Raw genomic sequence first — 26,944 nt, 5'->3', positions numbered from 1 at the left:
GGCATCAGTGAATAGAGTATTGGAGAGAATGTACTGCTTGGTAGGTTTGTCAATGACACCTTCTATTACTTTACTGACAATGGTAATTAACTAGACTGGACTTATCCTGCTCTTTATGAACAGGGAAGGGAGTGCCTAGAGAATTTTCCACATTGTTAGGCAGATGCCAATATTGTTATTATATTTGATCTGATTGATTAGGGGTATGGTTAGTTCTGGAATGCAGATCTTTACTGATTAGCTGGGATGGTATCCTTTGCTATATCCTGTCCACTCCACCTTTTCTTAATATCACATAGATTGGAAAAAGATAGGCTGAAGACTGACTTCTGTCGTGTTGGGGATCTCAAGAGACCAAGACGGATCATTGATTTAGAACTTCTGGCTGGATGTCTCAGCTTGGTTTGTTGCACTTGCATGCTTGTCATCAGCATCTTTAAAGAAATCACCTACTACCATTTATGAATCCATGTGGAAGGGCTTCAAAGTTTTAATCTGATTCATAATGAAAAGATCACTAAATGGTCCATTGCATGCTGGTTAGCATGAATGTAGTCCCATGCTTCTGCTTCACCAGTATACACCAAGCCATGAGGTCACAGCTTTCTGTGGTTTCCATTTATGCTGCAACTGATGAACATAGTGCCTGATTAATATCTAGTTTGAGCATCCAAATATGCTCCGAGTTTGCCCCAGAAATGTACTGGTTGTGCTAAACTGTGAATATGCTCACAAATGTATCTCATAGCTGGTATCCAAAATGCACCATTGTTTAGACTTTTTTTAGAATGATCTACATTCGCCAATCATGTTTCCTGACAGCTGATTACGGAGTTCCCAGTTTAGAGCTTGCCATGATCTCCAATGGTACAGGACTGAAATAATTTTGTAACTTTATATCACAATGGTGAATTGGATGGTAATTCTCCTTGGAACCCAGTAAATTTGCAATAACTATCTGAACCTGTTTCTTTTTTACAAGATTGCCTTCTTATATTTTTATATGGCTTTATTCCGAACTTGCTTTGGATTTCCAACATCTACAGAATTTCTTGTGTTTATTCAGAGTATCTTGATACACATTCCTTAAATTGAACACCTTAAAGTATGTTCAGTATATGAGTGGAAAGACTCCCACATTTTATGCTAACGTTCAAGATTTCAGTTTATCTTGACAGGAACTGAAATATAATTTTTACTATCTTTCACTTCCACAGAACAAAAGCATACATATTTTCATATCAAAAGCACTCTTGAAGTTCATGTATACCATCATCAATTGCATTAGCCTCAACTCTATCCATTACCTCATCAATAAATTCCATTAAATTTGTTCAAATCATTTACCATCAACTAACTCACATTGGTTTGCCTCCATTCTCCAGCAAATGAAAAATCATATCCAAAATGTTATTTATAAAATCTTTCCTATTATTGATTCAACTGACTAAGTGCAGCACTAGTAGATGCTGGGCTTATTTTTTTGTGCAAAGGATAACATTTGCTACTTCCCTATCTAATGGCAATATTCCAATTTCCAAAGAGTATTGAAAAAAATAGTCAGTGCTTCCCCTAAATTCCTCCTGTATTTCCTTCACAAAGATCAAATACAAACCATTCCATCTCAACTGACGAGACTTTCTAAAACCTCAATGCCATCACTTTTTTATCATTTCTAGTGTCTCAACTTTATGTTCCTTCACTGTTACTTCCCTGGTAAAAACAATGCAGAGTATATTAACACCCCCCTCAGCATCAAACTTTGTAAGTTCCCATTGTTTTGTCTTCAATAGTTCTATTCCTCATGCATTACTGTTTTACTATTTAAAGGCCTGCAGAAAACTTTCATATTCATGTTTACTTTAATAGTTAATCGTTTGTCATACACTATCTTTGCTCCTCTTCACTTCTTTAATTCTTTTGTAATCAGGTTCCCATTTGGTATTTAAACTCAGCACCAGTAATCAGCATAAAGTTCCTGCACGTCTCAGTCTTCAGCCATGGTGTGTTTTTCCTTTCTCCTCAAGCAAATGTGCCTCAAAAGTATCTGAACCATCTCTTCTTCTTTAAAGAAAGCTCATTATTTTACAAAAGTTTTGCCCGTGTGTTATTTTGCATTCTTGTCAATAGGTGTATGTAACATGTACTCCCGCACTATCAGATATTCCCTTTGATCTCCAGCCTGCCTGCAAATTCAAATTCACTTGATTTTTTCTTTACCGTTCTGATAAAGGGGGCTTCAATCTAAACTGTTGACTCCATTTTTACAAATGCTGCCTGACCTGTTACGTGTTTGTAGCACTTCCTATTTTTATTTCAGACTTCCAGCATCTGCAGTTTTTGATATCCAATCAAAATCCCATGCTGCATGGAAAAGTTTACTCAGAAATGTTCAAAATTGCCATGAAAAATATGCCTTGATCTGCTGTTGGCAGTGACATTCTACATTTGTATTCCACAAGACTAATATATTCACCCTATTAAAAGGAACTGCATGGGAAACTGATGGCCTTGGCTCACCCTGGTCATCAATATAATCCAAAACACTTGTTTAAAAATCTTAGTTTTAAATACAAATAAACATGAAACTCTCTGACTTGATAGTAATAAACATGAAACCTTGGAAATAAAAAGCCTAAAATGTAAAATAGGTAATAATTTAATATCAAATAGATTTATGCATATTTTACATAGATTGCTCAAATATTTTGTTTTCTCAGTGAAAATTTGCACATGTTGTTACTTTGCCTTAGATGGATGAGTGTCAACTTCAGAAAATTTCAATAAAATTTCCACATTAAGACATTAAAACTCATACCTGACGTTTTTATCTCCAAAAGGAGTTCCTTTATCATTCGAGGATGCCTGAACATCGTTCCATGCTGCATGTTCTTTTGTACCATATATGTTATCTGGGGGTCCCAGAATTTCATCTTTTTCAGTTTTGTTTCTCAAGCTGATGCTGCCAGTGTGTGTGGAGAACATAGCAGACTGGGAGATTACAGTCCTAGCATCATCAGAGTTCAACAGTTCATCTTCTGATGGCAGAGTGTAATTTGAGCACCTTTGCTGAAAATTATCATTAGTTTTAATGGATGTAGTCCGTTCTCCATCTCTAGTTTCTGCTTCCATAATAATATCACCAACTCTACCACCTTGTTCTGAGCCCATCTCCACTAAAAGGGAATGAAGTGAGGAAAATAAAGAAAGGGAAGTCATAATTTAAATTAGGAAATTACATATCAACATATTAATACTTTGTTAAAAATCAAATTCTAAAGATATTATATGATCACAATATATGTTATGATCTATACAATAACAATATTGTTATATTTGTTAATAGTTTTTGATGCTTACACATTGAGCAATTTTTATAGCATATTCTTAGACTTACTTAAGTTGAAATATACCCATAAACGAAGAAAGGAAATTGAATATTTAGGAAAAATTTTAGCTTCTAATTTTCCCTTTTGAAGAATTAGAAGTGTTGTATGTGAGGATTTGGAATAACCAATCATTATTTACGAGACAAAATACAGTACTGTACATGAGAATCTCATAAAATTTTCTAGAGCAGATGCCACTTAATATTCCACAAAACAAGTTTTCAAACCCATAATTAAGATAAAATAATTAATTTATTAAAATAACTAATCTCCTGAACTGCACATTTTCGTACACATTTATTGTTCCATATTTTTTGCTGGTTGATAGGTTTTAATCAAGGTAATTACAACAATACTAGCATTTTTGAGTAACAGACTGATTAGAGAAGAACAGGAAAATAAAAACATTAATCTAAAGATATATAACAAAAGATTATGTCTCTATGTCCAACCAGTTCTCAGTAACAAAATCAGCCTAAGTTTAGCACAAGGGTGAACATGGCACTCATAGCTTTCCTAAAAATCCAATGGCAAGCCATTCATAGTCCAAGGAGATCTAATTTTAATTTTCCCTCTTGAAAATGGATGGATTATTTTCTCAGATTTATTTTTTAGGTGCTAAATATCAAGGTGGACAGGGTCTAAGTACTTTTGGTCTAACTAACTCATAAAGAGAAATTGAACATCAGCACACCAACCTCCCGCAGGAGCCCTATCAGAATTTGAACCAGTAAGATGAAGATATCTGAGAGAAAGAAACAAGTTTAACACCACAGGTATTATTATAGAGATTGTGTACAATCACTATACTGTATAATCACTTTTTTACACCATACTAGTGGAAAGGGCAAGGCTTTCCTTATTAATCTACTAATCTGATGAAGGGTCCCAGCTTGACACATTGACTGTTTGTTCCCCTTCATTGTTGCTGTCTAAACTGCTGAGTTCCTCCAGCAATTTGAGTGTGTCGCTCTAGATTTCCATTATCTCTAGAATTTCATGTTTAAAATATACTATTGAGTCAGTTCAAAAGGGTAGAGCCCAGATTACTGCATAGAACTATGATGCAGTGGCCATTCCAAAGACTTGATTGAAAAAGAGCAGGACTGGCAGCTCAATGTTCTGGTGTTACAATGACCAACAGGTCAAAAAAGGATGCCATCTTCACAGCACTTCACTCTGCCCTGACCCACCTGGACAGCCCCAACTCTTATGTCAGAATGCTGTTCATTGACTTTAGTTCAGCATTCAATACTGTGACCCCCTCCAAACTGATCGCCAAATTTCACCAGCTTGGTACCAGCTCATCCCTCTGCAATTGGATCTTGGACTTTCTGACTAACAGACCCCAATCTATTAAGTTAGACAACCTCTCCTCCTCCACTCTCACCCTGAACACCAGCGTGCCTCAAGGCCGTGTGCTGAGCTCTCTTCTGTACTCCCTTTTCACTTTTGACTGTGTTCCTGTACATGGTTCTGGTTGGCCTGATCAGAGATGACAAGACGGCCTACTGGGATGAGGTTCAGCACCTGGCTGCATGGTGTGCCGACAACAACCTGGCCCTTAACACCCAGAAGACCAAGGAGACCATTGTGGACTTCAGGCATGCTAGGAGCCACACTCATGTCCCCATCAACATCAACGGAGCTGTAGTGGAGTGTGTGTAAAGCTTCAAATTCCTTGGTGTCCACATTTCTGAGGATCTCACCTGGTCCCTGAACTCCTCCATCCTGATCAAAATGGTGCAACAGCGCCTTTATTTCCTGCGGAGCATCAAGAAAGCTCACCTCTGTCCCAGGACACTGATGGACTTTTACCGCTGTACCATTGAGAGCATACTCACCAACTGCATCTCAGTGTGGTATGACAATTGTCCTGTATCGGACTGCAAAGCACTCCAGTGTGTGGTGAAAACTGTCCAGCAGATTATCGGCACCCAATTGCCCACCATTGAAAACATCTATCATAAACGCTGCCTGGGCAGGGTGAAAAGCATTATCAAGGATGCATCTCACCCTAACCATGGATGTTTTACTCTCCTCCCATCCAGTAGGCGCTACAGGAGCCTCCACTCCTGCACCAGCAGGCACAGGAAGAGCTTCTTCCCTGAGGCTGAGACCCTGCTGAACCTCACATCACAGCGCTAAGCAATATTGCACCCATATTGTACTGTCTCAGTACTTTTATATTTGTGTGCTGTAGTACTTACTTTCTATTCACAGTTATTTTGTAAATAACACTACTCTTTGCATTTCTGGTTAGATGCTAACTGCATTTCATTGGCTTTGTATCTGTACTTGGCACAATGACAATGAAGTTGAATCTAATCTGATCTAACCTAATAGAAAGAAGTGGAAGAGCACTGGTGGAAGTGAATACATTTAAAACATTTAAGAGGCATATGGACAGGCATATGCTCATGCAAGGAATGCAGGAATATGGACCAATGTGTAGGCAGATGGGACCAGTCTAATTTAGTGTCGGGTTGGTAAAGATATCTTGAGCCAAAGGACCAATTCCTGTGCTGTACCATCCAATGTCCTACATAAACGGGGACATTAAACATGAAGATTCAAAATGAATGATTTTGTTGAAAAACTTGGGCCAAATTGTTATATTACTTTATGTTCTGACGCAAGCCGTTTTTCTCAAATGTCACTTAACACTATTTGAATTAACAACGATTGCATGAAAAAATAACACAGAGCCTGCCATGAATGAGGAGCTTTCTTTGAAGGTTTCCAGACAACCTGTACAAAATACATCTACTGTCAGACTTGGAATTGGGGCTAAAAGGAGCTCCAATCATGCTATTCAAAAAAATTGGATACGATATACACCAGAAGATGATTAGTTCAAGAGTTACTACCACTTATTATTGAAGCTATGATAATGACTGATAATACTATTTTGGGAAAAAAATCTTTATTCCTCTGAATCGATGATCCAACTGACCTACCTTGCAATTCAACTGGCTTTAGTTTCCTGTTCAATTTAGTTTCGCTATGGCCATTAACAAGGTGCAAGGACAATCACGAAAAAGCCATTGGCCTTCATCATAATATTAAATGCTTTTCCTATTGCTAGCTGTATGCTGTTATAAATAAACGCAGTCTCTCCATTTCTGCACTTGGAGGCAAAAGAAATATCATGTATCATGAAGCACTTCAACATCGAAATCATGTAAATTTATATAGTGCAAAGGCAGAAACATTCTTAAAGAGGACCACATTAAATGCAATTTTGTGTATATATTTACTTTTACTGCATATTTGTATTGGTAATTTTGGTTAAATGAAATAATTGTAACCCTCTAATTATTTAATTCATAGAATAATCATATAATTAACTTAGATTTTATTTAATTTACAAGACATGTTATAAATCTCAAATACATAGAATAAATACAAACATTACTAATGCCAGCATAATAACCCAAACAATCTTGTGTAGCTGATAGTAGATTGTGGATAAGAATGTAATATGAGTAATATTGATATGAACTAGTAAAACACTGCAGTCAATTACTTGAGAGCGATAGTGAAGTTATCAGTGCCAACCCAAACACGACTGGTACATAAATATTTCAGGTGAACAAAGTTTAAGGGTACAGGCTAATAGGGCAAGGACAACAGAATAGCCAAGAGAATGAAATGTTTATGGAAGAGCACAGGCTTCAGATAGTGGATGAGTGACCACCAGGATAAGGAGACTAAGTGGTCAGTGCAGGGTTTCCCTGGGTCCAGCAAGTATACCCCTTTAGATACTGCTGTGGGGGGGGGGGGGGATGTCCTAACAGGGCACAGCAGCAACAGCCAGGCTAGTGGCACAGTGGCCAGCTCTCAGGCTGACCAGGGAAGAGTAAAGTCAGGCGATTAGTTATAGGAGATTCAATAGTTATGGGGATGGATGGGAGACACTGTGGCCAGGAAAGAGATGCCAGGTTGGTGAATTGCCTCCCAGGTACCAGGCTCTAGAATGTCTGAGTGGCTGCAGAATAATCTCTCGGGCGGGTGAGCAGCCAGAGCTCCTGGTGCACATAGGTAGAGAGGGGGAAGAAGTTCAGTGCATTCAGGATGGGGAGATAGGAAAGAGGCTGGAGGGTAGTATCTCCAAGGTAGGGTTAGTCTGGGTTACTCCTAGTGTAGGGTTACTCTGGATTACTACTAGTGTCACGTGCTAGTCAGGATGATAGTACAGATGAATGAGTGGCTGAGAAACTGGTAGAGGGGGCAGGCTTTCAGTTTCTTGGATCACTAGAATCTTTTCTGGTGCAGAAATACCTGTACAAGAGTGAAGGAGTGCACCTAAACTGGAGGGAAACCAATATCCTGGCCGGGAGGTTTGCTAGTGCTACGCAGGAGGGTTTAAAATAGTTTGGCAGGGGGATGAAAACCAGAGCACGAGGTTAGAAAGTGGAGGGATGGAGAAGAAGATAGATGTCAGTGCCAGTAAAAATAGACAGGAGCAAAGTAATAGATACAATGGATAGTTCGAAGTGTCTGCACTTTAATGCTTGGAGTATTAAGGGCCAAGCGTGGTAACCTGTCTCAATGACTCTCACCCAGTGCCACTTATATCCACAGTGATGAAGTGTTTTGAGAGGCTAGTGATGAAGCATATCAGCTCCTGTTTGAGTGGTCACTTGGATCTGCTCCAATTCATCTACTAAAGCAACAGGTCTACAGCAGATGCCATCTCATTGCCTCTTCACACAACCCTGGAACATTTGGACAGCAAAGATGCATGCATCAGGATGCTCTTTATCAATTACAGTTCAGGAATTAATGCCATCATCGCCTCAAACCTAATCAGTAAGCTCCAAGATCTGGGCCTCAATATCCCTTTGTGCAATTGGATCCTGGATTTCCTCACTTGGAGACCCCATTCAGTTTGGATTGGCAAAAACATCTGCTCCACAATCTCCATCAGCACAGGAGCTCCACAGGGATGTGTGCTTAGCCCCTGCTCTACTCACTTTACACCTATGACTGTGTGGCTAAGTACAGCTCCAACACCATGTACAATTTTGCTAATGACACCACTGTTATTGGCTGTATCAAAGGCGGTGATGAACTAGCAGACAGGATGGAGATTGAAAATTTGGCTGAGTGGTATAATAACAACAACCTCCCACTGAAAGTCAATAAGACCAAGGAACTGAATACAGATTTTAGGAGAGGTAAACTAGAGGTCCATTGGATGATCAGAGTAGAAATGGTCAGAACTTAAATTTCTGGGTGTCAATATCTCAGAGGACCTGTCATATAAATATGACTTGGACCCATCATAGAAATATAATTGTAAAGAAAGCACAACAGTGCCTCTACTTCCTCAGGAGTCTACAGAGATTCAGCATGTCATTAAAAACCTTGGTATGCTTCTGTAGATGTGTGGTGGAAAATGTGCTGACCGGCTGCATTACAGCCTGGCATAGGAACACCAATGCCTTTGGGCAGAAAATCCTACAAAAGGTAGTGGATTTGGCCCAGTACATTAGGGGTAAAACCCTCCCAACTATTGAGCACATCTACATGAAACATTGCCATAGAAAATAAGTATCCACCATCAAAGATCCTCATCACCCAGGCCATGCTCTTTTCTCACTGCAGCTATCAGGTAGAAGGTACAAGTGCCTCAGGACTTGCATCACTAGGTTCAAAAACAGTTACCACTCCTCAACCATCAGGCTCTTGAACAAAAGATGATAACTACAGTCATTCTACTGGTGTTCCCATAATCGATAGTCTCACTTTAAGGACTCTTCATCTTGTTATTTCAGGCTCATTATTTATTGCTATTTATTTGTATTTGCATTTGCAGAATTTGTTGTCCATTGATCCTGTTTACAGTTAATTTTCTACAGATTTGCTAAGTATGCCTGCAGAAAAAGAATCTCAGGGTTGTCTTTGCTGACATGTTAGCACTCTAATAAATTTTACTTTGAGCTTTGATGATGAACAGAGAACATGGATCAGTACTTGGAACTATGATGTTGCGACCATTGACTTGGTGGAGAGGGACAAGAATGTGTGCTTAATATCAAATGGTTTTAATGCTTTAGGTAAGATAGAGAAGGAGGTAAAAGCAGTGAGGGAAGTTGCAATCACTGTTATTATCTTAGCTGCACTCACAGGGGACGTAATGGAGGGCTCGTCCACTGAGTCTATATGGTTATAACTCAAAAATAGGAGCAGTGCCATCACTCTTAGGGGTTTGTACTACAGCCCACCCCCAATAGCTACCGGGACTTTCAGGAACGATATACTTTGCAGATTAAGCAAAGGTGTAGAAACATCTGATTGTTGTTATCATGGGGGACTTTAACTTCCCTAATATAAACTGGGACCTTCTGAGTGCACGAGATTTAGATGGAACAGAATTTGATAGGTGCATCTGAGAGAGTTTCTTAAACCAATATGTAGACATTCCAAAAAGAGGAGGGCTGTACTTGACCTGGTGTTGGATAATGAGCCTGGCCAGGTGACCAAGCTTTCAATGGGTGAGCAGTTAGAGAACAGTGATCACAACTCCTTAAGTTGTAAGACAGCTATAGATACTGATAAGTATGGACCATGTGGGAGAGTTTACATTGGAGCAGGGCAAATTATGAGAGGATTAGACAGGAACTAGGGAGAATTAACTGGGAACAGCTGTTATTGGTTAAGTCCATATCTGATATGTGGAGGATGTGCACAGAGCACAGGATATGTATGTTCCAGAAGGGCAAGGATAGCAAGGTAGGAGAACCTTGGATATCCAGAGAGGTGATGAATTTAGTCAAGAAGAAAAAGGGAAAAAATGTAAAGCTTAGGAAGCTTAATTCAAATGGAGCCCTTTAGAATGATAAAGAAAGCAGAAAAGAATTCAAGAAGGGAATTAGGAAAACTAGGAGGGGCCATGAAAAGATTTAGCAAATAGGATTAAAGAGAATCCCAAGGCCGTTTATATATACATATAGAGCAAGAGGATAACTAGGGAGAGGGTAGGACTGTCAGGGATAAAGAAATGAACATTTGCTTGGATGAGGAGGATGTGGGTGAGGTCCTTAATGAGTATTTTACATCAGTGTTGACCAGAAAGAACCACATAGAGGACAGGGAGATCAATGTTGCGCATATTGATATGCTAGGACACTTTGAGGCAAAGGAGGACTTACCTAAGTCCCAGGTCCTGATGGAATATATCCCAGATTATTGAGAAAAGCTAGGGAAGAGATTTCTGGGGCCTTGGCCAATACCTTCATGTTCTCTCAGCCACAGGCAAGGTCCCAGAAGACTGACAAGTAGCTAAAGTTATTCCATTATTCAAGAAGGGAACCAAGGATGAATCTGGAAACTACGCATCAGTGAGTCTCATGTCATGATAGGGAAGTTATTGTAGAGAGTTATTAGAGATAGGACTTAATGAGCATTTGAAAAACTATGGCTTAATTAAAGAGAGCCAGCACAGCTTTGTATCTTACTAACTCAATTGAGTTTTTTGATGAGGTGATGAGATTGACTGATGAAGGCAGACCTGTGGATGTTGCTTACATGGGTTTTAGTAAGGCACTTGACAAGGGAGGCTCATCCAGAGATGAAGATGCATGTGATCCAACTCGCTTGCCCATAGAAGACAGAGGTGAAAGGGACTTAATCTAACAAGTGGTCTGTGATTAGGAGTGTTCCACAGGGATCTGTACTAGGACCTCTGCTGTCTGTCATGAATATAAATGACTTAGATGTGTATTTTAGTAAGTTTGCAAATGATACAAAGATTAATGGATTCAACTTAGCTTTGAATTCTCCTGATGTGAACTTACCTTTGTCTGCTTGTTGGCCTTGTCAACTATTTCTCCTCCAGGTGACTGTACCTCTCCATCCAAATGTCTTGTCTAAGCACCAAGCCAGTTGAAGTATAGTCTCATTCAGGTTTTGGCTTGTTGATCTAAAACCTTCTCTCATTTACTCTTCCTTCAGCTAGCATTCACGTGAATGTTCCTTCAACTCTGACACTCACTAGCTTGTGGACTGTAACAGCATGCATCAGACTGCTGGCTGTTCACTCTCCCCCTCACAGCAGCTGCTGTGAGACATCCTTGACCATTTGACCAGGAAGGCAATACTCCACCCTGGAGCTACAGGAATGCCTACCTGTCCCCTTTATGACAGAAAACCTAAAATTAGCACTTTTGCAAGCTTATTTCTTCCTTTCTCTATGACAAAGCCAATTATGGTGCCATAAAATGGATGTTGTTGTTGCTGTTTTCCCCTTGAAGGCCACACCCTCAGTATTATTCAACATGCTTGCTCTTCCTGGTAATCACCATCTCCTCTCTTTCTATACCTGTGAAGAGATCAGCTCACTATTTGTATTGTCTTTTACATTAGGCATGAAATTTGTTGTTTTGTGCAGCAGTACAGTGCTGGCATAACAATTACTATCATTTACAATAATAAATAAACAGTGCAAAAGAAGAATAGTGGGGCAGTGGTCATGGACCATTCAGAAATCTGATGGCAAAGGAGAAGAAGCTGTTTAGTGAGGGTCTTCGAGCTCCTGTAGCTCCTCCCTGATGGTAATAAGAAGAAGAAGGCATGTCCTGGTGGGTGAGGGTCCACAAAGTGCAAATACAAAAAGGGAAAAAAATATCAAGAACATGAAATGAAGACTCCTTGAAAGTGAGTCTGTAGGTTGTGGACCTCTGTAGTTAATAATCAGCTCCTTGGTCTTGCTGACATTGAGTGAGAGGTTGTCACTGTGACACCGCTTGGCCAGATTTTCCACCTCCCTCCAAATTGCTGATTCATTGCCACCTTTGATTCAGCCAACAACAGTGTTGTCAGCAAACTTAAGTATAACAATGCAGCTGTGCTTAACCTTACAGTTATAAGTATAAAGCAAGTAGAGCAGGGAGCTATGCACACAACCTTGTGACTGCCTCTATGGTGATGGTGATTGTGGAGGAAATGTTGTTGCCAATCTGAACTGATTGGGGTCTGCAACTGAGAAAATCGAGGATCCAGTTGCACAAGGAGGTACTGAGGCCTAGGTCTTGGAGCTTAGTGATGAGTTTTGAGAGGATGATAACATTCAGATACATGCACCTTCACTGTCTAGATATTCCAGAGCTGAGTGATGAGCCAATGAAATGGCATCTCCTGTTGACCCGTTATAACCATAGGCAAAATAAAACTGCCAAGTTGTTCCTCAGGCAGGAGATGGTATGTTTCATGACCAACATCTCAAAGCACTTCATAACAATGCATATCAGTGTTACTGGATGATGGTCATTGAGGCATGTGGCTACCTCAGACTGCTGAAGTGAGTGGTTAATGATATCAGTGAACACTACAGCCAGTTGATCAGCACAGGTCTTCAGTACTCAGCCATGTAACCCATTTAATAATGAGAACAGTGCATGTCCTGGATAGTGGGATCTTAATGATGGATGCTGCTTTCTTGTGGCAGTGTTCCATACAAATGTACTGAATAGTGGGGAGGACTTTGCCTATGATGGACTGGACTGTATCTACCACTTTATGTAGTCTTTTCTGTTCTGGGCATTGGTGTTTCCATACCAGGCCATGAGGTAAACAGTTAGGATACTGTCCACTGTACGTCTACAGAAGTTTATCAAAGTTTTTTGTGATGTGCTGCATCTCCATAAACTGATAAGAAAGTTGGGGCACTGTCGTGTTTTTTTTGTGATGGTGCTCACACGCTGGTCCAAGGACAGAGCCTCTGATACAGTATGCCCATGCCAAGGCCTTTAAAGCTACTGACCCTCTCCTCCTCCGATCCCCTAACAAGGAGTTGATCATATCCAGCTTCTTCCTCTATTGATAATCAACTCTTAGTTTTGCTGACACTGAGTGAGATGTTCTTGTTGTGGCACCACTCAACTAGATCTTCAGTCTCCCTCCTGTATGCTGAATCATCACCACCTTTGATTTAGCCAACAACAGTGGCGTCATCAGCAAACTTAAATACTGCATTGGAGCTGTACTTAACCACATAATCATAGGCCTAGAGCATAGAAATCTGCAGCACATTATAGGTCCTTCGGCCCACAATGTTGTGCCAACTGCCTAGAATTCCCTACTGCATAGCCCTCTATTTTTCCAAGCTCCATGTACCTATCTAAGAGTCTCTTAAAAGACTGTTTTGTATCCACCTCTACCACTGTTGCTGGCAGAGAATTCCACACGCCCACCACTCTCCGTGTGAAAAGCTTACTTTTGACAGTGATTAAATCAGGGGCTAAACACACAGTCTTGTGATGCCCCTGTGCTGATGGTGAGTGTGGAGAAGATATTTTTGCTAATTGTACTGACTGGAGTCTCCAGTGAGGAAAGCACTGTTGAATGCTGAGCTGTAGCTGATGATGAGCATCCAGACATATGCATTTTCATTATCCAGGTGGTCTACAACTGAGTGAAAAGCCAATGAAATGGCATCTGGTTTTAACCTGTTATGATATTGGAACATATCCCAGTCACTCCTCAGGAAGGAGATGATAAACTTTATAACCAATCTCTCGAATCACTTCATCGGAGTGGATGTAAGTGCTGCAGGATGCTAATCATTGGAGAAGGTTACCTTACTCTTTTTGGGCACTGGTATGATTGGTGCCTGCTTGAAGCAGGTGGGAGTCTCAGACTTGTGATTAGCACAGGTCATCAGTACTCGGCTAACTACGTCATCTGGGGCATATGCTTTCTCTGGATTCACTCTCTGAAGGTCTCATGTCAGCATCAGAGACTGAGATCATTGAGTCATTGGAAGCTGTGGTAGTTGTGAAGCTGCTCCCATGTTCTGTTGGTCAAAGCGAGCATAAGAGGCATTGGGCTCTTCTTGGAGCTAAACTTTGTTGGTATTTATGGTGTTTGTTTTTGCTATGTAGGAGGTATTGGTATTTAAACCCCGCCATAGTTGTTGAGCATCCTTCTGTGATTCGATTTTAACCCAGAATTGCCATTTTACATGTAAAATAGCTTTTCAGAAGTCATAGCTGAAGCTCTTGTATTTTACTGGATCACCAGTTCTGAATGCAACCAATCTAGCCTTCATCAGGTTTCAAATCTCATGCTGCATCCAGGGCTTCTGGTTGGAGAAGATTCTGAATGATCCATGAGTGCCTTTATAAAGTACATGACAACTAAGGTGTGGTCATTTAGGTTCTCTGATGAGTCCCTGAACATGGCCAAGTCCACCCATTGGAAGCAATCCCCCAGTGCCTCCTGTGACCACCTCTTTGGTGTCCTCACCTCTGGTGCCTTTCTCTTTTGTCCCTTCCTATATGCAGATAGGAGGAGAGCCGCCAGATGGCCAGATTTCACCAAATGTCATCCAGGGCTATAATAGTACACATTCTTGATGATGGTGTAGCAGGGTCAAGTACGTTGGGTCCTCTAGTGCTAATGGCAGCTGGGCAGAGATTTTTTTAAACTAGCCTGATTGAAAGCAAAGGCTGATGAATGCAGAAATAATAGTTTTGGATTCATTTACAACATGACAAAGATGTTGCAACTTGAAGATGCTGACTTATGAATCAAGACAGAAATTACAATTTCCAAGTGCTCAACAATGCAGAATGTAATCTGTGAATATTACAAGAATGCCAAAGTAACACTGTCAAGTTTCATGATGTAAACTTGATATTGTAATAATAAACAGATATACTATTCACACCATTTTGGAGCCTTCTTCCTGACATATTAAAATAAGTACAGATATCTGCATCTTTTTTATTGAAGCTGCATTTACAATAATTCAAAGAATTTTGGAATTGGTATGATACATCAAATATGTTTGCAAACAGCAATAAATGTCTGAACAATTCAGGATAAAGAGTTAGCACATTCTAGGAAATAAAAAGTGCTTTGAGGTAGTAATATTTGTTTAAACACATCTCTAAAAAGAGTTTACTTTGACTTCTCTGACCAGTTATACATGTGAGATTTACATCAGATATATTAACTAAGAGGATAAATTGTATTAAACTGTGAGGAGAAAATACAAGACACTCTCAATTCAGTACATAAGGAAACATATTTTAATATTGACCATACAATGCAGGTACATACTTGTTTAGCTGGTTAAGTGCTGCCTTAAATGTCATGGGTGTAAATAAATTAAGTTAATAATATGAAGTACCCCACAGCTGTTGCTAACTATTAAGGCCCAACATGAGAACTTTGAAAGTAGGAACTTCAAGTCCTATTGGGAATAGGAGATAATTAAGGCTAAGGACTCCAAGAAAAGCTTGTGGGTACAATTTTTTTTAAATCCTGATGTTAATACATGACATTTCTTTAGATACTTGTAGTTAATATACATTTTAATAGTTATGGTAATACTGTGTAATGTGCTGTGTGAAAAATATGATTAATTTATTTGAAAATCATTTCTGCTTGTAAGTTTTAAGATGTGATTAGGTGTCAACTCCATTATTCGGAGAAGTGGGCTTGCTGTATTGAATTGAATTGACTTTATTACTTCCATCCTTCATATACATAAGGAGTAAACATCTTTACATTATGTTCCTATCCAAATGTGCAATGTGCAATTATTGTAATTTGTAATAAATATTATGTACAACAATATAACATACATAATATGCTGTAAGGTTTCACGACTAATGTAATGGCCTCTCTGTAATGTTTCACTGCTAAGGCTGAGGTAATGGTTTCCCTGAAGCAGCAATGTTTGGGTTATGACTAGAGATAACGGGGCATGCTAGCCAATGAGTGGGATGTTGTTCTTTCTTGTGTGTCTGGGAGCGGGGATTTCATGGTTTTTAGTCGGGGAGAGATGAAGAGAGAGGACGCGAATGGAGAGAGTTGGTAGACTGCTGGATGGAGTGGACTTGGAGCGAGGGTCCGAGGATCAGCTATGCTCGGAGGAGGGCGGCAGGAACAAATAGATGACACTATGAGCTCCAATGTTTGCAAATTAGACTATTTAATGATAATAGGCCCTTTTCTTTTCTTTGTTTCTTTATTAACCATATAATCAAATTAAGAATTATAAAGCTCAATCATTTAATTGCATTTTATGTACTGCTTGTTATTTCATAGTAACCTGACACATCGCACAGCATCCACCCAAACGAAAATTCTTAAGTTTGGCTAGGCTGGGGGCTATCATTCCCTATATTAAGCAGCTAGCCGACCCGAGGATTACATACAGAAATACAGTTTTGTCAGCATGAATTAAGCAGTCTGATGGCATCGTGGAATAAGCTGTCCCAGAGACTGTTGGTCCTGGCTTTTATGCTGCAGTACCGTTTCCCAGATGGTAGCAGCTGGAACAGTTTGAGTTTGAGGTGACTCAGGTCCCCAATGATCCTTTGGGCCCTGTCTTTGTAAATGTCCTGAATAGTGGGAAGTTCACGTCTACAGATGCACTGGGCTGTCTACAACAATCTCTGCAGAGTCTTGCAATTGAGGGAAGTACAGTTCCCATACCAGGCAATGATACAGCCAGTCAGAATGCTCTCAATTGTGCCCCTATAGAAAGTTCTTAGACTTTGGGGGGCATACCAAGCTTGTTCAACCATCTGAGGTGAAAGAGGCGCTATGGTGCCTCTTTCACCGTACAGCCAGTATGTACAGACCATGTGGGGTTCTTGGTGATGTTTAAGCTGAGGAACTTAAAGCTATTCAACATCTCAACCCCAGAGTCACTGGTGTCTGTAGTGCTCTTTGCTATCTGACCTGCATTAAGAATCATCTCAAAAGGATCGTGCTTGACCAAAGATGACCTTTTATTGTTGCTTTTAGGTAAAACAGCAGAAAAGGAAGCCAGCAAATATGGTTATTGTTTTGTAGAGAAGGAATGATAGAATGTGCCAGAAGAGAATCAAACAATAATTAATTTAGTCACAAACAGTAACACAAGTATGAAAAATTTGCAGTGATGTAATTGAAAGAGGTATGTCATTCAATTCACAAAACGTTAAATGTATAATATTTTACTGCAAGAAGATTTCTACATCTGGGTGAGATGGACGCAGTTTAATAATCGTGAATAAGCCAGTTAGCATTTACTTGTGTTAATTAATGGCAAGAAACACTTCCAACATGAAAATACAATGTTCCTGTGAAGAGCAAAGAACAGAGTGCTGTATCTGCAAATGTTGAGTTTTCCAAAGAATAAAGAGTCCTAGTAATTCACTCCTTTAATCTTGATAATTACATGAATACATAAAAAGTGGTGTTAATTGTACAGATGTTTTAAAGTTATATAATTAACACTGAATTCCATGTTATCTAATCTCATTGCAAAACATTTCATCAGATCTATAATAGCAGCAAATACCAGTCAAAGCACTGAATTTTAAGATGTCACCTTACTGAAAATAATCCCACTTCAATAAGAATACTTACCAAAATTCTACACAACACTTTTTAAAATATTCTGTCAGATATCTCCCTGCAGTTAACCATTTTCATGATACTCAAAGTAAACTGTAACTAAAGTATAAACATATTAACTAAATTTGAGAAGAGTTGGAAGATATATATATGTATACACAGTACAGTTATTTGTTAATGTGGAACATAGAGTGAGTTTGTAAATCTGTCAGGAGCAAAGGATGTTGGGAATGGCAAGGGTGGAGCACCGTGGGAGGATTGTGGGTAAGGTGGCAGAGACGGAGTACTGGGGCGGGGTGTGACACGGATGCAGATACACATAGCTCTGAGACACCAGGCAAGGTTATTCAATTCCAAACAGTTGACTTACTGATCATTACAGAGCGTCTTTCTGGTGCTTCCTGCTCCCTCCCTTCTCTCTTCTCCTTTTCCCAACCATGATTTCCTTCTTTTTTACCTTCTTCCCACTCCCAGTCCATAATAGATACCCGTATCAGATTTAGCATCACTCACAAACGTCATGGTTTTTTTTTGCAGCAGTAATATGTAAAATACATATAATACTACTATACTACAGTACTGTACAAAGTTTTAGGCACCCCAGCTAAGACTTTTGCACAGTACCGTAAATGTTTATAATGCCACACAAGACCATTGCTTGTCTAAGTTTTACCTGCTAGCTGATTGTAGATTTGCAGATACTGAAATTCACAACAACTTTTAGATTTAACTTTGCTTTCACAAACTATATAACTGTGTGTATTCTCCTGAAATAAATTATATTATTCTATCTCCTGCACACTAACACTTCATCATGACTAAAATACCATTGTTTCACTCTTTTAACCATCTTCTTTGTTGTAAGACAGCCCTCTGTTTATTTATTTTTATCATCCCAATTTTGGATGGTGCTTCCTTCCTTACTTACATTTACAGATAACTAAAAAGGACTCAACAATTCCTTCGGTGGTTCACCATTACCATTGCTGACTCATTTTCCTTTCATTTTAATGCCCCCCATCCCGCCAACAACTTCTGCTGAACACTATTCTAACAGATACCTTATGGAATCATAGCATACAACTATCTGCTTTTTTTCTCTGCATTTTTCATTGCATTTGCCTTATTATAAGCAACTGAAACTTCAATTTTACATCAATTCTACTTTGGATTATCCATTCCAAGAGATTGTCCTTAACCGATGTTAGATTGGTGTATACTTTCCCATCTCCAGTCAGTTGTACAGAATAATATACACATTAGCAATCTTTGAAGAAATTGTGATCAGTACATTGGCCTTTCCTCAAAAGCCAGTGGTACATAACAGAAGTGTCAGGTTCTGTATTCTCCTCAATTCTACTAACTTATTAATAAAATGGCTTTATTTTCCAACTTATTGTTAAAATACATACTTTCCTATTTCCACCATCATTTGGAAAGACCAGAATATTTTTACTATTCTCATTATTCTTTAACCCTCCATAAATTGACTGCCCCTGAAGAAAAACAATGCTTTCTTCATCTATTTATTTTTTTCTATTTTTGTAACCAGGGCTTGGAGAATCTCCTGAACATTGTGGATAAATGTTGTTCCAACAGTTGAGAGGAGACAAGGTAACAAACGGAAGATCTTGAGAGCGAAGTTACAGCTGTAACCACTAGGAATGGATCCCTCAAAGATAGCTATATTGTTTGTGAATTGAAGCAATTACACGCTGTTTGGAATGCAATGGGGAATTTCATTTTCAACATATTAACCCAGTATCTTGAAGTTAATAGGACTCTTCAGCATGAGGAATCTCACTCATCAAGGCATCATGGATATGAGGCTTGAGATGGTGAACTAAGATTGGGCATAATCTTATTGAATTGCCAGAACTGATGTAAAAGGCCTGATGACCCATTCCTGTTCCAATTGCTAATATTCTTATGTTATTGAAACAGTGCTGAATAAACATTGTGTGTCAACAATCCATGCACCAATATCCTTGGCTACTTATCATCCATCATAATTTCTTCTTCATTTTCTTCCTGTCAAGACTATCAGAATGCAACCTTGGCGGTCTAGTGAACCAATAATTCTGCTCCCTTAGCAAGTACATTCTGCACAGAGTCAGATGATTAGTAGTGTTGGATACATTCTTCACAAATTGCCAATTTAAAAAGTCAGCCCTGGCCAGATGTCGCAGTGCAACAGGAGAAAGCACAAGTTCAGTAAGATGGATATCATTGCTGGGGGCACTTACAGATGAATGTGACAAGTAAAAATCTCACAAACAGGAGATTCTAACTACCCACTCAATAAATCACGCAGTCATACATCCTGAAAAAACACCAATAACCATCAGTTTTAATGCACCAGGCACATAAATTGGTTAGAGACAGAAAATTAAGCAGCAGGTGTTCCTATTTCTAACTCCTTAAGCTTTCCATCTTTTACAAGATGATTAATAAAGCTGGAGGACCTGGAAGAGTTCTCCAACAACACTAAAATAAACAGATTCTGTATTATCAAGACAAAGCAGCTTGATAATGAAACATCAATTATCAATGATGAATGAAATATACAGCTGAAAATTGATGAAGCATTATGAAACAAATTACAAAAAAGGTCCTGCAAATTGAAAAGAGGCTTACCATTTTATTTTAAAGAAACATATAGAAAGGATCACTTTATGAAATTAAAACTATTAAAACTACTGATTCACAAATTGATAAGTATAAAGATAAAACATATTTAACTGATTATGCAGAACATGTATTTAAGTCTGCAATCTATGAGTCAGATTTGCAATGTTAATACTTGAGCAGTATATAATGATATGGAATGAAATTAACCTTTGAAATAAACCTGACATGGAGTTTGATACCTAAGTGTTTCAATGTTTGATCAGAAGAACAGCGATTCAAACTAACTGGGTTAATTATTGTGTGAATTCTATATCTTATTAAATTTAAATGGAAATTTATATTCATTCTCAAGCAAAGGACGAAGAGTTACGGATGAGCGAGCATTCCTTCAAATTGGGTCATTCAAATATAATTTTCAGTATGATCAAGCATTTTGAATTAAGGACAAAGAACACATGATACTGTTCTCTATAGGGGCAGAAGTAAAATTGAACCAAATAGCTTGTTGAATAGACCACCAAAACAGCTTAATGGGTACTTGGACTGCTACATTATAATCTGAATGTGGATTTATACCATAAGGGCACATCCAAATAATAAAAGAACAAAATAACCAAAACACTCAACTAGGGATTTACTAAGGCAACACGAGTGAATCTGCAGATGCTAGAAATAAATAAAAAAACACGAAATGCTGGCAGAACTCAGCAGGCCAGACGGCATCTATGGGAAGAGGTAAGAACGATGTTTCGGGCTGAAACCCTTCATCAGGAAACGTCTGGCCTACTGAGTTCTGTCAGCATTTCGTGTTTTTTTAGGGATTTACTAATACTGATTTCTAGTCAAACCGCGTGAGTGTGCATCCACATCTGGAGAAGAAGGATGCTTATGAGAGAATACTGCTCTTGGACTACAGTTCAGCACTCAACAGCATCGTTCCATCCAGGCTCGACAAGAAGCTCAGAGACCTCAGCCTCGACCTTGCCTTGTGCAGCTGGATCCTGGACTTCCTGTCAGATTGCCAGCAGGTGGTAAGAGTGGGTTCCCTCACCTCCACCCCTCTGACTCTCAACACAGGAGCCCCTCAGGGCTGTGTACTGAGTTCCCTCCTTTACCCTCTGTATGCCCATGACTATGTCACCATCCACAGCTCCAATCTACTAATTATATAACCATATAACAACTACAGCATGGAAACAGGCCATCTCGGCCCTTCTAGTCCATGCCAAACACTTACTCTCACCTAGTCCCACTGGCCCGCACTCAGCCCATAACCCTCCATTCCTTTCCTGTCCATATACCTATCCAATTTTTTTTTAAATGACGAAATCGAACCTGCCTTTACTAATTCTACTGGAAGCTCGTTCCACACAGCTACCACTCTCTGAATAAAGAAGTTCCCCCTTCTGTTACCCCTAAACTTTTGCCCCTTAACTCTCAACTCACGTCCTCTTGTTTGAATCTCCCCTATAATTAAATTTGCCGATGACACTACATTGATTGGCCTAATCTCAGAACAATAACTAGGTGGCCTACAGGGAGAAAGTCATCTCTCTGTCAAGAAAACAACCTCTCCCTCAATATTGCACAAACAAAGGAGCTGGTTGTGGATTACAGGAGGAATGGAGACGGGCTAACCCCTATTGACATCAATGGATCTGGGGTTGAGAGGGTGAACAGCTTTAAGTTCCTTGGCATCCACATCACAGAGGACCTCACGTGGTCTGTACACACCAGCTTTGTGATGAAAAGAACACAACAGCGCCTCTTTCACCTCAGATGGTTGAGGAAGTTTGGTACGAGCCCCCAAATCCTAAGAACTTTCCACAGGGGCACAATTGAGAGCATCCTGACTGGCTGCATCTCTGCCTGGTATGGAAACTGTATCTTCCTTAATCACAGGACTCTGCAGAGAGTGATGCGGACAGCCCAGTGTATCTGTAGTTGTGAACTTCCCATGATTCAGGACATTTACAAGGAAGGTGTGTAAAAAGGGCCCGTAGGATCATTGGGGAGCTGAGTCACTCCAACCACAATTTATTCCAGCTGTTACCATCCAGGAAACAGTACCGCAGCATAAATGCCAGGACCAGCAGGCTTCGGGTTAGCTTGATCCACCAGTCCATCAGACTGATTAACTCAAGCTGATTTGAGTGGACTCTATGTTACCTTGACTGTTCTATTTATTATACATTATTATAAATTAATATGATTGCACATTGCACATTTAGACAGAGACGTAACGTAAAGATTTTACTCCTCATGTATGTGAAGGATGTTAGAAATAAAAGTCAATTCAGTTCAATATATCCCATCGACACACACATGTATCTCTCCATCCCAAAGAAAACAACATCCAAGATGAAAGGGAAGTTTCCATTATATCACATTGTTCTTGTTGCAGATTTAAACAACATTATTCTTTTCTCATCACCTCCAAATACATTTTTTAAATACAGCAGTGGGAAAAACATAAAATGAAATCCCAAGACATGCTGCTGCCATCAGGGACAAGGCACAAGAACTCCAGGACTCGCACCACCAGGTAGAAGAGCAGTTATTAACCCTCGACCATCAGGTTCTAGAACCAAAGCCAATAATTTCACTCAACTTCATTTGCCCCATCATTGAAACGCTTCCACATCCAACAGACTCACTTTCAGGAGAATCTTCATCAGGGGTTCTTGATATTTATTGCTTATTTATTTATTATTATTATTTCCTCTCTTTGTATTTGCACAGCTTGTTGTTTCTGCACTCTGCATGAATACCCTGGTTGGTCGGTCTTTCATTGATTCTGCTAAGGTTATTATTCTGTAGATTTATTGAGTATGCCCACAAGAAAATGAATCTCAGGGTTGTATATAGTGACATACATGTACCTTTATAATTAATTTACTTTGAACTTTGAATAAAATTAAAGTGAAACACTCTACACTTGATTAAACATACTATTGAAATTGGAGTGACCCCAGTAACCAACCTATGTGCCAGATATGGAAATGACAAAGATGCATCCAGCCCAGATAATGATAAAAAGTTCTCTTTACAAAATCTAAGACCATGGCCGAATGAGGAGAAATATTCTACTCATTAGTCAAGCAATGCCCTAACCTCACAGAATTATTGTTCTGGTAAACTCCTATATCACAGTTAAAAGCACTATAATAAAAAAGTCAATTAAAAATTGATAAGTTAATTATATATTTAGATTTTGCTGCTCACAGGTATCCTCCAACAGACTTCAAAAGTTGTGCTTCAAGATACATATAAAAAACCTGCATGTGTGCCTGACTAATAATTGACCTGGATGCTTCACAATCAGCCTCCAAGTGATCACAGGAAGTGTATGGCCATTAAAACTTGAAGCACACATCATGCCATAAGATGCACTCCAATGGTAAAACAAAGATTTTCCTCTTAATAGTAGGAATCCCAGTACTCATAATGCCGCAGATTTCCCTGATATGCTTAAGGAGGATTTTCAAAGAGCAATGCAAATTTACACAACTTCATTGAAACAGTTTTAAGGGTTATACTCAACATTTAATAGTGTGGAGCTTTCTCAGTAATAATGATAATTTTCATGTTCCTTGGGTGATTAAAATTGAAATTAAATCCTCATTTCTGGCTTTACTTAAAATTATTTATTTTTAGCTGATATGGAGGTTGTAGATTTTATAATACTTTTCCAAATGTGCCTAATCTCAATATCAAATTTGAGTATCGTCCTTAAAATTCAGTGAAGCATATGTTAAGTTTCAGATGTAAATCTCACACATATATTAATAGCTCATGCTCCATTGCTTTTACACAATAGAGCTAAGAAATGTAAAGCCTAAAAGACACTGCACTTAATGCTTCAAAATGATTTCATTTCACAATGAAAATAATAGTTTTCTCCTTTCCAAAATATATAATAAAATCATCCCTTTCTAGTGAAAATCTTTATTGAATTTGGAAAAGTAACAATAAGAAATTATTGCATTCTCAAGCTATAAAAGAATACAAATAAAACTTCTGATACTACGCTGTGGTTAACCGTTCTGAAAGACCACAACTAAATTATATAATGCTCAAATAATAATCAAGCTGCCAGCTTGCTCCCATCTGCTTGAGTACTTTTGGTTTATTTCTGAGCCAATATTACTCACGAAATTATAAACTTCAAACAAGATAACATACTCAGTCCCATATCATTCCTTAAATCTGAAAATTCCTGTTTTCTGCGTCACTTGCTGGAAGCAAGAAACTGCATCTATAATTACATGCAAATTAAGAAAACACTTTTGGCACTTCCTTAAAAAAAGTCATGAATTAATATCATTCCTTTATGAAAACTACTACGTTGTGCACTAAAGGGCATTGATAAAAACAATATTAAATTTTCAATGTCCAAGGAAGCCAAGAAGGTATTGTCCTAAGTCTCACAAGTTAGCTGTTTCACTTCATGACCACTGCTACTTCAGACAATATCACAATCACATCATCTCAAACCTCTTCCATCAATACTTTAAAGATATTATACTTTAACATTTCTGTATTTGAGTTTAATTAGATTATAACCAATTCTATACTGACCCAATGTAATCTAACTGGTGATGACAATAACATTTTCTGCAGGAAGCAACCTTCATATTAGAAAAGTGTTTTTAAAGAACAAACTGCTCCTCGAGTTTGGTGGCACCATGATATTGCTATTATATGATATCTTCAGGACTACAAAATAATCAAAGTATCAAATACATAATGATACTCTTCTTTCCATTAACATCTGTCAAAAGCATATTTTTGAACCACAAAAGATATCTTCCATAACTGAATACTTTCACACAAAGTAAAATTGTACTTCTAGTTTAAGCAGTTCCCTCTTGTCCAAACTGAAGATTTTTATTTTGGTTTCTTCCAGGGATTTGCATGATTATTAGCAATTCTCCAGGCCAATTAGTTACTAACTAGGTTTAACATTGTGAACAGTTACACAAAGGAAGATCAATTTGGGCCATGCAAAGCCTCACAGTTAATAAGTCCAACATTATAAACAATGTCACGACATTGGGCATACTTCCAATATACGGATGTATTCACATGCTAGCCTAATAGGGTGGAATAAAAGGAAAAACCCATTGTATAATATTTTAAAAACTAAAAATACATGAAATCATTTTTGAAGCATTTGAAATTAAACCCAGGATACACTCAACCACAATATTTCTTAATATGAAATCATTAGCAATATAGTTGTGAGATCAATGGGATAAACATAAAAGGCAAAGGCACCATACCAATACCAGTAGTTAATCATAAAGGAAACAAATGAATACAGTACTTCAATATTGTAAGGGAAGTTTGATATAGTTGTAAACCCAGTCCAGAACTTTGTCTGCAAGAATGCATTGAGAACATGGGCACAGAGGCAAGCTGATCCTTCTGGAGTTTTTGTCAATCAGTAATTAGAAAATACTTCTGAGCTCCTGCACAAATTCCAGTATGCACTCCCAGCAGCTCAAGCTCTGTGCCAGGAATGTCACCTAGCAGAATTTACATTGGAGACACTGAATAAACTATTCAAGTATACAGAACATGAAATAATACTGAGAAGCAGAAACACCAATGTACAAAAGCAGGGGTGTTCAAACTGCAGCTAAGTACTTCACAGGAAACCCCTTCCCTTCGCATTCATTCACCTTAAATTCAGCCACACTGCTTGATTTGCTAAATCTTGCAGTTCGTAATGGATCATTTCTATGGATCATACATTATCCCTGAATAAATTCTTATCCAACACAATGATCAACAGGAAGTTACAAATTTAAACTGAGGGAAATAGGTTTGATTTTTTTCTAAGGCAATATTATATGACATATGCAATCCACAGCCCAAAGTTGAGTCTGGATATCTATTAATTCAGAAGTCTTTCACTGAGCAAGTTGTAAATAATAATATTGGAAAATTAGCATACTTAATAATATAATATCACAGAAAGAAACAATCATCCCAAGTTCTTTGCAGGTGAAAGATGACCCATCAGCAGGAAAGTATGATAAAAGTTCAGATGAATTCAGATGAACACAAGAAAGTTCACCGCAGGGAGAGTTCGGAACCAGAAGCAAAGGTTGTCAGAGGCGACTGACCCGCATAGGAATAGGGGCACAGCAGGTGACTGGAAAAGAGGACAGTAAAGAGAAAGATAAAAACAAGTTTTTACAGGCACATAAAAATAATCCTATGACTGAAGAAAAATGATAGTTGATTGAATTGGAAAGCATAATCTATTTTGGAAGTAACTGTAGTCTATTTAAAACACATATTTCCAACACTGCCTGTATTATGAGACTCAACTTTACAGATATGAGTCCTTTCTTTACTACCATATCAATTACAGTTATTGGTGCCTAAAGCAAAGGTAACTGTGGGCAAATTGCATAGGGGAATAACTAACTTGAACTGAAGTAGCTCTCATCTTCTCTGTTTTATGTAGTGAATATAATCCTTGGAAGATATTTGACCACTACGATGGGGAAAAGAAGGGAGAAAAACATATTTTTAAACAATTGCTT

At 38.6% G+C, this 26,944-nt stretch overlaps 1 protein-coding gene across 10 annotated transcripts in view; it reads right to left on the bottom strand.

The window, feature by feature from the left end:
- The window catches only part of cobl (cordon-bleu WH2 repeat protein), a 322,888-nt gene that overhangs the window by 43,770 nt on the left and 252,174 nt on the right, over positions 1-26,944 (bottom strand). For all 10 annotated transcript variants that reach the window (XM_059972440.1, XM_059972433.1, XM_059972437.1 and 7 more), the window contains one exon: positions 2,819-3,176. In XM_059972440.1, coding sequence (XP_059828423.1) covers positions 2,819-3,176 — 358 coding nt within the window. The remainder of the gene's footprint in view (positions 1-2,818; positions 3,177-26,944) is intronic.

Source organism: Hypanus sabinus, chromosome 6 (assembly GCF_030144855.1).
Source record: "Hypanus sabinus isolate sHypSab1 chromosome 6, sHypSab1.hap1, whole genome shotgun sequence".
Lineage (NCBI taxonomy): Eukaryota > Metazoa > Chordata > Chondrichthyes > Myliobatiformes > Dasyatidae > Hypanus > Hypanus sabinus.
This window is presented reverse-complemented; position numbering and strand designations above follow the sequence as displayed.